The sequence below is a fragment of the Hibiscus syriacus genome, unplaced genomic scaffold (genome assembly GCF_006381635.1).
Source record: "Hibiscus syriacus cultivar Baekdansim isolate YM2019G1 unplaced genomic scaffold, ASM638163v2 tig00009009_pilon, whole genome shotgun sequence".
Taxonomy (NCBI): domain Eukaryota; kingdom Viridiplantae; phylum Streptophyta; class Magnoliopsida; order Malvales; family Malvaceae; genus Hibiscus; species Hibiscus syriacus.
In genome coordinates, this window is record NW_024062181.1 from 945,264 (window position 1) to 958,287 (window position 13,024).

The window sequence follows — 13,024 nt, forward strand, 5'->3', positions numbered from 1 at the left end:
TTAAGTAAAAAAATAATATTTTAGGTAACGCTTTACTGGAAATGTGAAAAAAATAATAATATTTTCAGTAAGACATTTCTTTAACTGTATATTAAGACTACAGTAAAACAAAACCACCTAAAAATATTCCCTATCGAAGTATAAAACTTTACATTGTCACAGCATTAACATAAAAGCACTAAAACAAAGCCAGCAAGGAGGCAGGTTTCCCACTCATGTTGTGTGACATATGTGGAGGAACACCAACCTTTAAAATCTCATATTCCAGGAACATGCCCTACTGCCAACCTCTGCAATGGAACTTAAGTCTCCATCACAGGCCCTACGAAGCATATGCCGATTGCCAGCTATTTCCATTTTGGTACCTTCAATGCAAATTTTGATCTGCAAATAGCCAATCTTTGTTCTGGTTTTGTTTTCATTGTGCTTTGACAAGTAACTCGAACAATTCGTATCTTGTAACGGAATCGCGATCGATCGCTGCACCAATGACAAATTCTCTCGCACTGCCCTTGTGGGAATGCTAAATTGTTACACTTTTCATTGTTAAACAAGCAAGAAAGGAAAAAAGAAGAAAAATTGAGTGGGGAGATAATGGGGAAGAAATGGCATGCAAATGATATAAGTACACCAGCAGAGTTTGTATCATAGTTAAATACAGATGCTTAAAAATCGAGTAAGCATCGTATGGTGTTGCAGTCGTTAGCTCAGTTTATGAATCCCGTTTAAGTCCTCTAGTCCGACCAGGTGCGCCGCCTTTAAGCGAGGATATATCGAGAACGATCCTAAATAAACAACCGCAAATTCTTAGTTAAGAACCCAAGTAAGCTGCGACAACTTAATATGAACTTACGAGTTCTTCGTTGCATTTCCCGATTCCGGAGCCTCACACTTAATAAGGATCTTATTATCGATCTTTGACACTGAATGGTTCGGAGGCAGATCGATCCCTTTGGGTGCTGCATTTGAGATTATATATAAATCATTAGTCCACATGCATTGATAGGAAATTGCGAAAATAGTAATCACAAGGTAGCCTTCTTACATGGTTTAGTGTTAGTTGGTGCACTTCCATCTAGTCCGAGCAGTTTCTGAAACAAAAATCAAACTCATCAGATCGGGTTATGCGAACAAACTGATCCGCTCGGAAATGGATTACGAAAGAATTTTAAGATGAATGTGATAGTTCAAGGGGAACAGAAGTCACCTTAAGATTCTCATAACACTTCTCAAGGTTATCGTTACATAATATATGGTCGAAGATGCCTGAGGATTTCCCTTGCTCGATTTCTGCCTCGGCGTTGCGGAGGCGCTTTTGGACTTGCTCCTCTGTTTCAGTCCCCCTGTTGACAATGCTTGGAAAATATTATAATGATACAAAACATCAAAAGGACGGTTTGGATTCACCTTAAACGGAGCCTCTCTTCAAGTTCTCTCATCGAGGGTGGACCGATAAAGATGAAAACGGCATCAAGAGAACTGGCCCGTACCGACTTTGCTCCTTGAACATCAATGTCAAGAATGCACCTCTAGATTTAAATCAAGAGAAAAAACTGAAAAACTCGAATGTGGCAAAGAGAGAACTTGGAAGCAGAAAATGCTACATTCCCAAAGAAGTGCAGAGTTCGGAACTGATTCAATAGTCCAGAATAGCAATTCCTCGACGTTTACCTTTCCCGAGTCTGCTACTGCCTCGACTGCTTTGATACTGGTTCCATAGAGATTTCCATGAACAGAAGCAAACTCAAGGAATTTCCCATCTTTGATATCTTTCTCCATTATACTTCGCTCGGTAAAATGGTAATGAACTTCATTCTTCTCTGTCCCCCTCGGTGCACGGGTTGTATGGCTGATGGAGAATCCGAACATGGATGGGAATTCCTTCATAAGCATATTGATTAATGTCCCCTTGCCAACTCCGGAAGGACCGCTGATAACAACCGGCTTCTCGGCATCACCTCTCGCGCCCTTACTCCAGGCAACTACTTCAGTCCCCGAAGCTTTTTTCTGTTGCTTAACATATTCAGTGTCCACCTAACCGTATTTCAATCAGATCAAGCACTTTCAGGCATCAAAATATTCAAAATGTATCAAATACCAAAGAGAAATGAACAATTCCAACCACAGCTAACTTAGAACGATCTTAAGCTTTTCGATATACCGACCTCGAGAAACCAAATGCAGTCATCAGGGTTGGAACCCTTTATGATAATTATTATTCGATCTTCGTTCAAACGAATGGCCAGATGGCCTTCATATGGCTTCGGTTCCGTTCCCAGCACCATGGGAATCACCCTGAAAATATCACCACAAACATTTTAACTTAAAACTCTAAACCAACACTTGGAAAAACGAACTCAATGAGTCAAATTGCGATGGCGGTAAATATCGACAGTAAAAATCGACGGCCACAAGAGTCGAAGCTGTAAAAAAAAGTTCCCAACATCAACTAACCATTCCCCTCTAGATTTGTCATAAATCTGAACCTCAAGGGATGATGCAGAATCATTGTCATTGCAACCAATCACAAACTGCCAAAGAGAAATCCAACACCAATCCTCAATCGGAAAAGAGATGATTGAAACATATCAACAAACATAATAAAGACACACAAATCATAAAGCACTTTGACTACAAAACACCAAATTTAGGCACTAAAAACATCTTACTGTCTTGTCCCCAATATCAGTACATGTCTTAAAGCCTTTGGATCTTAAACCAAATCCATTTGAAAATCCCTCCTTTAGATCCTCAACAAACAGTCCCGGGCCTTCTCCCTATAATGATCATAACCACAAAACCCACATCAAATCACAATAATGCTAAAAGTTCTAACTATGTGTGTGTGTGTATATACATGTATACATATATATGTATGTATGTACGTGTGTGTGTGTGTGTGTGTGATGATTTTAATGGCTTACCATGGAGAACCAATGCCTCCAATACAATATTCAGCCTGGTAAATAGAAAAGGAGAGATAAAGGACCAAATCAAAACAACTCAAATTTCTTGGATCTATCATATAATGTAAGCTAAAAGGATTGAAAAGCAACAACAAAACAGATTGGCAACCCAAATGAAAACCCAGATTTCAATATAAATCATTACAATGCAGAAAATCAAAAGTAATATCCAGACAAGAGAAAAGAAACAACAAAACAACCCATATCTCAAAACCCATAAAAAAGAGATAAAAATACCTAAGAAAATCAAAGTGTTTATGCAATAGAAGTAAAAAAGAGGAAGCAGATTGGCCAGACACCAATGTTCATACCTTTGATACTATTTTTAGAAGGGTGGAAAGAGCCAAAATTTGTATTGGTTGGGGAGATAATGCAAGCAAAAAGGGGTAATTATAACAAAAGAATATGAGAGAAAAAAAGGGTATTGCTTCAAATCTATGATCATTGATTAAAGCCAAAGTATTAGGGAATTTGGGGAGTGTCAAATCAAAACAAAAACTTAGAATTGAAAAAGAAATTTTACAAATAAGATATAAGAGAGAGAGAGAGAGAGAGAGATGAAGATGACAGGTTGTAGAAGGTAACAAGAAAAGTGAAATTTGCTTTCCTGGTTGCATTCAATTCACCAAAACCTATAAGCTGGCTCTTATTTTCTTGTAAATTGCTTAGAAACTTCGCTAGTTAATATCATTCATCACTTTAGAATAAACTAGAATTGTCTAACTCAATTAGTAAAGTGCAAGGCTCTTAACCTTGTGATTATAGGATCGTATTAGTAAAGTGCAAGGCTCTTAACCTTGTGATCATAGGATCGTATCTTACCGTGAATAATTCATAATTTTAACTGTCGAAAGTCTTTCATGAAAGTTGCTCTCAACCTGATATTAGATGTAGTCTACTACCTACCTCCCCATATCCCATTACATATGAGAATATGAGTTTGAATAAATCACTTTAGAATAAACTACCCTAAACATTATCAATTACTATAATATTAAATTTTAGTTTTAAATTCAATTGTATTATTTCGTCATTAGATTAGTAACATAATATAACATGATTAACAATTGTTGACGTAGCTCATATTAAAATAATATTATTTTGACGACGATTATTAATGTTTAAATGATATCGTTTTAGACACTAAATTTTAGTATTGTATTGATTTTCTCGCTAAACTTTTAAACAATTTCTTTTTAATATTATACTTTCGGGCAGTCGATGGCAGCCAATCACTGGTCGTCTTTTACGGCAAGATCGATATTAAAACGTTCGTATTTCACTCACCGTTCTTCTTCTGAGATTGATTTTCCGCAAAACTCACTCAAAATCGATGAAATTTCATTTAAAAATTTTATGATTAATATTGTTATTTCTTTCATCGATCGTCTATTTTCATTCATATAACAATATTAAATCAATACAAAACTTCTTTAGTTTTACATTACGTAACGAATCATACCTCTCGTTATATAAGTAATATATATTTATATTTTACATATATTAAAATTATATATAAATAAATAAAATAATGAATATTATTTGTAATGGGCTTGACCTACTTTGGTGTTTGTGTTTCTATTGTCCAACTTCAATCTTATGTCTCTATATGAATCTGGGGCAGATGCCACGTAGATATGACATGCAGGCTGCTATGTTATTGGGCCTAACTTGTTTCTAGACTTGTAATTTTGCTCTATTTTGTTCAACTTCTCTTGAAATTTCAAGACTTCAAAGAATATTTGGGTTAGATATTTATATTGTTTGGTAAGAGAAAATATTAATTAACGACTCGTTTTAGTGATAAAATAAAATATTGTTCTTTTTAAAGAATTCATATCGTCAATAGGGTAAAAAAAATCTCGACGAATTATAACTTGTAATTATCCTACACTATTTCAAAAATATGTTCATTAACACCCACTACAGCAAAATTGTTCTACAGCGGCGTTTTGAGAATAAATACCACAAACTTTAAATATATAGCGGCATTTTAATTCAAAACGCCGAAAAATGGTAAAATTAGTGGCGTTTTTATATAAACGTCGTAATAGGGTTTATATATAGTGGCGTTTTTTTAACAAACACCACAATATACAATAATTTAGTGACGTTTTCATAAAAACGCTGCAATATGGTTCATATATAGTGGCTCATTACAATAAACGACGTAATAGAAAGTAATTTAACGGCGTTTTTATACAAACACCATAATAGATTGGTATGTTAGCGGCGTTTTTATACAAATGTCGCAAGTGGGTTAATCTATAGTGACATTTTTCCAACAAACGCCGCAATTGGGTTAATTTATATTGGTTTTTTTTTCCAACAAACGCCACAATAGGTTTAATCTATATTGACGTTTTTCCAACAAACGCCGCAACAGATTTGTACTTTACCTATTTGACATGTAAAAGTACATTATAATGTCCACTATAATATTTTTAATTGTCAACAAATCTATATTTAAATTGAGGGATGGATAAATAAATTTGTTATTCAAGTGAATTAGGTAGAAAAGAAGTTTTTTTAAAGCTTTAATTTCATGTGCAAATCTCTTTAGATATAGTTTACATTAATTATGTTAGTGTGTTGGTTAATGGTATTGATATGACTTGTTTGTTACTTTATTGTTTCTTAAAATTAAAGGTTATGTTTTTATTCATAAAATTTAATTTTATAAAGGTAAAATTTGTTTTTGATCCCTTAACTTTATAAAAAAAATTGATAGAAATTTGGAGACTAAAGTGACTAAATTGATAAAGTTGGAGGCCAAAAAATGTCATTCTACCTTTCATGAAAATGGGCTTTGTTGATATTTTTAAATGATAGGTATAACTTTTTTTTGTTCACTTTTATGGACTATTTAATTATATATTATTACTTTTATACTTAATTTTTTTCCAAATGGATAGATTAATTTGGAATTTAGTTTGAAAAATGTTCAACTAATTAGACCATTCATTGGTTAAATAAATTTGGGTTGTCCATGCACCTTGTTTGAAATATTATTTATTAGAATGGAAACATTGGATATGTGATTTAAATAAATAATAATTCAAAAATATTGTAAACAATGTGTCGATTGAGTTTATTCTGGTCAATCGTGGAACTTGCTGATAGAGTTTGGAGGGGTCAACTTAAAATTTTAAAAAATTTAGAGGTTTAAATTAAGACTTTTAACAAATTTGAAGGGTTTAGTTTATATTTTTCCCCAAAAAATTAGGGTATACTTACAATTTTTGAAATTTTGATAGGCTTAATGAAAACTTTTAGAAATTATGTGAGGGATTTAATTAAGAACATTAAAGAAATTTAAAATTTAATTTGAATTTTTAAATTTTTGGAGGGGCCAGATTATTTTTCTAAAAAAAATTAAGGATCAAAATTAGATTTTTTTAAATTTTGGGGCCATGACCCCTCTAGTCTAGCTTGTGTTCCGCCTCTAATTTCGATTGACATTGTCATATGTACATTATATAGGAGTACGTAGCATCAAGCATGTTTAAATTTAATAAAGTTCAATTATTACCAACAAAATTATGAGTTTGAATCTTTAAATTGTAAATAGAACAAATTAAATTAAAAATATCGTTCTCATAATGAATATTTATGATAAAATTTTAAATTAGTTGATTAATAATTAAATATAATAATTTTTAATTATTTTATATTTTAAAACTAAAATATTTATAAATATAAAATAGTAAATGAAATAAAGAGCTTTCCAAGTATGATACGTTGGACCTATCCCTTGAAAGTTGAAACACTTTTGGCTCTGAAAATAGTGGAGAGTACTTGTCACATTCCACTATCATAAAAAAACGTAACACTCCCATTACATCAAATGAAAATTTTGGACCCACCAAATTCAAAAGAAAAAAAGGTAATTATATTAAGGTTCTATTTGTCACCATTGGATTAGCTTTGAAAAACATTATTTTAAATTTAAATAATTTATTTATCATAATTATAATAAAATATAATTTATTGTTAATACTTTTTTAAAATATTATTATTTATTATCAACAACCAGTTAGTCTGATGAGATGAGACACTAAATTCCTTAAACAATGTTAAAGGTTCAAATTTTGATATTTACGAATGGAGCAAATTGAGTTGAGATGATCGCTCTTATTTCTGTAATACTTGATCTAGATTAACCTATCAAAGATCGAATACTAGTGATTAATTAAAAAATTATTATTTATTATCAATAATCAATTGTTTTAGTGGAATAAGACATTATATTTCATAAGAATGTCAAAAGTTTAAATTTTGACACATACGAATGATACAAATTAGATTAAGAGAGTCGCTCTCGTAATGAATTTAGGTAAAACTCGATATAATCTAAAATTTATGGTTTGGGATATATATATATATATATATATATATATATAAATTAATGTAGAAACAAGATATGATATTTTTAATTTTGATAGTAAAAACAAAGTTTTATTAGTTTTGTCACGTGTAGGGATGGGTATAGGTCGGGTTGGGTCGGATTTTTGGTCCACTCGACCCGACCTGAAACCGACATATAACTTAAAAATCCGACTCAACCCGAAATAATAAAAAATATTGTTTTTATTCAATAAAAATAGTGAGTTAATTAAAAATATATATAGAGGGGTGTTATTGTAATTATTCATAAATATATAAAGTAAAATTAATTATTTTTTCAGGTCGGATATTTTTCACCCTAAACTTGAATCCGACCCGTTACATTAAAAAATCGATCCGACCCAAACTTAAAATTTTTAAAAAACCCTACCCGATCGAATCTGGTCGAAACCCATTTAATTCAGGTCCCATACCCATCTTTAGTCACGTGAGACGTGGGCATCTTGAAACCTAAAAAATATATTTTTATTAAAAAATAAAGAATGGGTTTAACCGTACACGTGGCTCCCATTTTATAATATTACGTCAATGATTGCATGGCGGGAAATAACGTAGCCTACCTGATGAACCTTAAGCCTATGGATGAATGACACCTGGAAATCATAACTGTAGAATGATTATTATGTGTGACGCACGTGAATTATAGTCAATGGTCCACACGCCTTTACCTACTGTTAGTGGGGCTCCTCTTCAAATCCCTTTTGCCGACGCTAATAGTAAATAAGTCTACATATCTTCTTATTATATACTATTGTTTTTGTATTTATTATTATTTTTTTTCTTTTTAAAAGCCACAAAAACAATTTAATAAAATTATTAAAAAATAGGTTAAATATACTCATAATTACTCAATTATGGACCAATTTTAAACTAATTAATGATTTTTTTTAATTTAATCTCTCAAAATATTAAATGTTTAGGTGATATTATTTGAATTATTTATCGTTAATATTTAATGAAAAAACTTACGTATCATTCCAAATTTTGTATAATAGTGGATGACAATAAATTATAATAAATTTTAAATAAAAATTTAATGATTATAATATAAATTTGAAAAGTTTAATGATTAATATATACACATTTTAAAAGTTCATATCCAATACAATTTATTTTTATATAACTATTTATATTATATTTTTTTACTAAATTGGTGATTTTTTAACTATAAAATATTTTTTATGTTATCATATAAACTATGCATGTTAACCCTCCTTCCTAGGTAAAACCAACCCTACTATGTTAACCCTTCAAAGAGCTATCAACAATGGCGAAAACGATCAAAACCTCGACGATCATCACCACGGTCACGATGCTCATGATCATGAACATATCAGGGACATCCATGCTTTGACCCCACCTCATCCTCCGACCGTGAACCGTCGCCGTTGGGACACCGCCAGCCGCCCTTCGTCGTCGTCGAGCGAAGTTGCCTCGAGCGAAAACTTCACCACCATGAGTCGAGAGTTTAATGCTTTGGTTCTTGCTGGTTCCTCTATAGAAAACAATGATTCGGATTCTATACATACTTTGAACAACCATAGTCACTTGACGAGGATCGGAGAGGACCATGAACTGCATGAGGAAACTAATCCTTTAGCTATAGTGCCGGATAATACTTACTCCGATCAGGGTTTGGATCAACAAAGACGGGTCGGTTCAGGAGAGCCGTCGCATCCGGCGACGGTGGGGAGTGGCGGCGGCGGTAGCCATGGGGAGGTATCGGTGTTGAGAGTGAAGAAAGAGGAGGTGGAGTCGAAAATATCTGCTTGGCAAAACGCTAAGGTTGCAAAGACTAATAACAGGTTTAAGAGGGAGGATGCTGTGATTAATGGGTGGGAATGTGAACAAGTCCAAAAGGCTACCTCTTGGATGAAGAAAGTTGAGGTATGTTTGGATTCTGAGAAAATCTTTTTCTTTTCATTTTCCTTGTTGTGCTTTGTTCAAATGGTTTAATTATGTGTTAGGTATGGCTTATAAATATACCAGTAAAGAGGACAGGAGATGGAGCGAAGTGAGCCAAGTGAACATCAACTGTCCTTACAAAGAAAGTCTCGTTGTGGGGTTACAAATTATGTGGGTTGGGGGTGCGGGGGCGTAGCCCCGCGGTACGGTACAGGGTTGATTTTGTAATTATGTACCAGTGTTTTCTATTATAAATAGAGATGTAACCTAGACCTAAAAATCATTGAATAAAACTTCTAGCGCCGCCTAGGCACCGAGGACGTAAGCACATTGCCGAACCTCGTAAAATTCTCGTGTTCTTTCGTTTTCTTTACCCGTTTTCGTCAACATTATGGGCTAATGATTAGGTGTAGTACAAAACCCTAAATTTGTTTTCATTGAGTAAATTATCATTGATTAGTTAATTGATGACTCAATTGTCAAGGAAACCTTCATGTAATGATTATCATTTGTTCTTGATTTTGAGTCAAATTCTTCATCAAGTTCATGTGCTTTGTTTTCTTTATGTTATAAGTGGAAATATGATATTTATATACACATTACATTATGAACTAAATTGTTAGTGTCTATTAGTGTCATGGACTCATGGGTACGACTCGAAAATTATTAATTTTTATTTAATTCAAATTCGTCTTAATTTTAATAGGTGTTTCATCTGTCCTAAAATCATCTTAAATTTTAAGTGAAAATCTTTCTCCGCTTTGGCTTAACATGAATAATCATCCCTAAACATATAGAAAGAGAATTATTGTAATGATTCTGGACCGGATCCAATAGAGTCAAATAATATTTTACCCTAAATACAAATTCGTCCAGATCCCTACTCTCTCAATTACAAAATCCATCCCATACCCGAATTTAAAAGAAAATCAACCTATATGATTGAGTTAAATTAAAGCCCTTCATATTCGAATTATTTGATCACCCTTAGTCAAGTTTGAAAAATTTTAGGTTAGATACATGTACGTCATAACTAAATTATGAGCTATTGTTAGTATCATAAGTAGAAACTGAGCTAGGATCAAATATTATGGACAAATTACATAAGTTCGAAAATAATAAAGACTCATTAAATATTTACTCTCAAAAATTAAATTAATAGGGACCTAAACTACTATTAGACTAACATATAAACATTAACATGGTGTGTGTATGTAGAGGAAGCTAGAGGAGAAAAGGGCAAAAGCCCTAGAAAAGATGCAAAACGACGTCGCAAAAGCACACAGGAAAGCGGAAGAGAGGAGAGCATCAGCCGAGGCAAATAGAGGAACAAAGGTTGCAAAGGTTCTTGAAATTGCCAATTTGATGAGAGCTGTAGGGCGATCACCTACAAAACGTTCCTTCTTTTGAGACCCTTAATTTTATCTTTACATTACCCAATATTATATACATGTGTACTTTAATTGCCTCTTTAAGTGAGCGTACCTTCATCTTTTCAACTGTAGGGTACCCTATAATAGAGGGCTTGCAATCAAGAGTTGCACCTATAATCAACGTATATACATTCTATTATGTATGTATGTGTTGTATGATGGTTGAGTGCATGAAGTGTGGTGAGATATTTGAGGTACTTTTGTTAATGGTGAAAGGTGGTGGGGGTGGAACCACGTATTTTGGTGCTGTACAGTTGAAATATAAACGCTTCTTCTTGTCTGGATTGGTGCTTTTGTTTAGTGGCCATTATTGCAGTTGTTTAAGCTTAATTATGAATATATTAACTATATATTATCATTTTAATTTATTTATAATTAATGGCGGGTCTGTCTGACTTGGGTGGGCTCTGAAATTTATTTATTTTTTGAATTAAATTATTTATTTGATTAATTGTGTTAATTTTGAAATTTTATTTATACTAATTCCTTTCAAAATAATGTTGCTAATATATATATATTCGGAGGTGGGGCTAGGCATGCATAATGTGCGCGACGGAACATGGTCCCAGAATAGCAAGGGTTTCAAAAAGTTCACAATAAAGTTATTGATATTACCGTAGATGATTAAACTATCAAAAAAGAGTTCAAAAAGCTTTGTTCGAAGGAAGATATGAGAAATACCAATAATAAAGCTTACCTCATATTTTTGGGTCTAACTCACTTTACGAAAAATAACCTCTTTTTAAGAATTTGCATAGTGGCTCTAACATCCTAGCCCCGACCCTGTGTATATTCACTCATAAAAATATTTCAATATTCGCAAATGATTACAGTTGATCCAAATTTAGATGTTATTATCATTTGAGTGAACATATATTATCGTAGAATTATGAGTGTTTAAAAAAGGTAGACTATGCATTTAATACTTAAACTATCAATTTTAATCCATTTTAGTACTTAAACTTTTAATTTCTTACAAATCATATCTAAAGTTTAGTTTTTATTTCATTTTAATACTCTACCGTTAAGTTTAAAAAAAATGAAAGTCTAGGTATCAAAGCACGTTTAGTACCTAAATCATACTTGAGTTTTGAAAAAAAAAATGAAAATTTAGATATAATTTTTAAAAAATAAAAGTTTAAGTACTAAAACATACCAAAACTGATAGTTTAAGTACTAAATGTGTAATATACCCTTAAAAATGCAGATTCTAAAAACTTGCTTTCCCTCAACAAGATTCACTCAATCTTTATAGTTGTTTCGGTAGTCCAAATTGTTAAGCGAAAGCCACCCATAGTGAATTGGTAAATAGTAAATTTCGCAAAATTGAAGCCCTTTTCCGTGAAATATGTCTTCCCAATTTACTATTTTTGTTTTGGAGTTTATAATATGTATTAGAGTAAACTACACTCGTGATCATTTTTAATTAGGGAAGGATTTTAATTTAATCATCGGTTCTTTAATTTTGTCAATCAAATCACTTAATTATTTAAATGATATCAATTAAATTACCATTCATTAACATTTAATGAAGAATATGATGTGGTAGTTAAAAAGTTTAGTATAATTTCACACTTGATCCTTGTAACTTACATATTGTAATTTTAACTCAATCCAATAGATTTAATCCTCTCGGTTCCCCAGGACTTTGTCCTGACTAATCTGGACCGATTCATGTCGAACACTTGATTTTAGCGGGTGAGACTCCCAACAAAGATTTTCTGCATACACAAAACCTCAAACTCGTGACATACTTAAACAATATCAAATTACTTATTATTTAAATCAACCCCGTTGATTTAAATGGGTTCTTTAAAGAACCCATTATTATTGGAGAAAGCAATTGATTTTATGTTTTTGTTTTGGGAACTTTAATAACCGTAATTTGCAACTGTATAACTGATTTAAGAATCAATTAATGTATGTATTTATATCTCGTCCCTCATCAAATCATAAATACAATAATTGTTGTTATTCCTTGAGGTCTTTGGTTTGAGCACCACATACATATGCAGAAATATATAAGTGTTTAATATCAATAGTTGAGAGTCTTCGATCAGATATTATTACTGTATTCACCCCAAACTGATAAAAAGAAAAGGTAGTATTGTTAAATGCCCATAAAATGAAAGATCAAATTCAAGTCTGGGTTAGTGTCTTATTCAAGTTGCCAAGAACTTTATGATATGGGATATCGATAAATTATATACCAATAATTTATATTTTTATATTTTTAGAACTGTTAGATTAACGATGAAAGAAATAATGGTTGTGGATATCGATAACAATATGATCTTTTTGAATTAAACGGAG

The 13,024-nt window shown here is 32.1% G+C and overlaps 2 protein-coding genes across 2 annotated transcripts; one reads left to right on the forward strand and one right to left on the reverse strand.

The window, feature by feature from the left end:
* Positions 1–595: 595 nt before the first annotated feature.
* LOC120202898 (guanylate kinase 2-like) lies at positions 596–3,395 on the reverse strand. The gene is made up of 11 exons (XM_039203251.1): positions 3,278–3,395; positions 2,925–2,959; positions 2,670–2,777; positions 2,455–2,531; positions 2,166–2,295; positions 1,672–2,034; positions 1,408–1,529; positions 1,208–1,343; positions 1,046–1,091; positions 854–959; positions 596–785 (listed from the first exon to the last, which is right to left on the reverse strand). The coding sequence occupies exons 2-11, from the start codon at positions 2,925–2,927 to the stop codon at positions 713–715; spliced, it is 1,164 nt and encodes a 387-aa protein (XP_039059182.1). The 5' UTR covers positions 2,928–2,959; positions 3,278–3,395; the 3' UTR covers positions 596–712.
* Positions 3,396–8,590: 5,195 nt separating this feature from the next.
* On the forward strand, positions 8,591–10,898 carry LOC120202899 (remorin 4.2-like). Its single transcript, XM_039203252.1, has 2 exons — positions 8,591–9,260; positions 10,497–10,898. Exons 1-2 carry the CDS (start codon positions 8,613–8,615, stop codon positions 10,686–10,688), a joined length of 840 nt encoding a protein of 279 aa, XP_039059183.1. The 5' UTR covers positions 8,591–8,612; the 3' UTR covers positions 10,689–10,898.
* Positions 10,899–13,024: the final 2,126 nt, after the last annotated feature.

What these genes read in the sequence shown, in the direction of transcription:
- LOC120202898 (XM_039203251.1), bottom strand. An exon ending in ACTGCATTTGGTTTCTCGAG is followed by an intron (nt 2,035 to 2,165) that starts GTCGGTATATCG and finishes AAATACGGTTAG; the next exon opens with GTGGACACTGAATATGTTAA. An exon ending in GGAAATGCAACGAAGAACTC is followed by an intron (nt 786 to 853) that starts GTAAGTTCATAT and finishes TTGTTTATTTAG; the next exon opens with GATCGTTCTCGATATATCCT.
- LOC120202899 (XM_039203252.1), top strand. Translation starts at nt 8,613, where the DNA reads ATGTTAACCCTTCAAAGAGCTATCAACAATGGCGAAAACGATCAAAAC. An exon ending in CTTGGATGAAGAAAGTTGAG is followed by an intron (nt 9,261 to 10,496) that starts GTATGTTTGGAT and finishes GTGTGTATGTAG; the next exon opens with AGGAAGCTAGAGGAGAAAAG.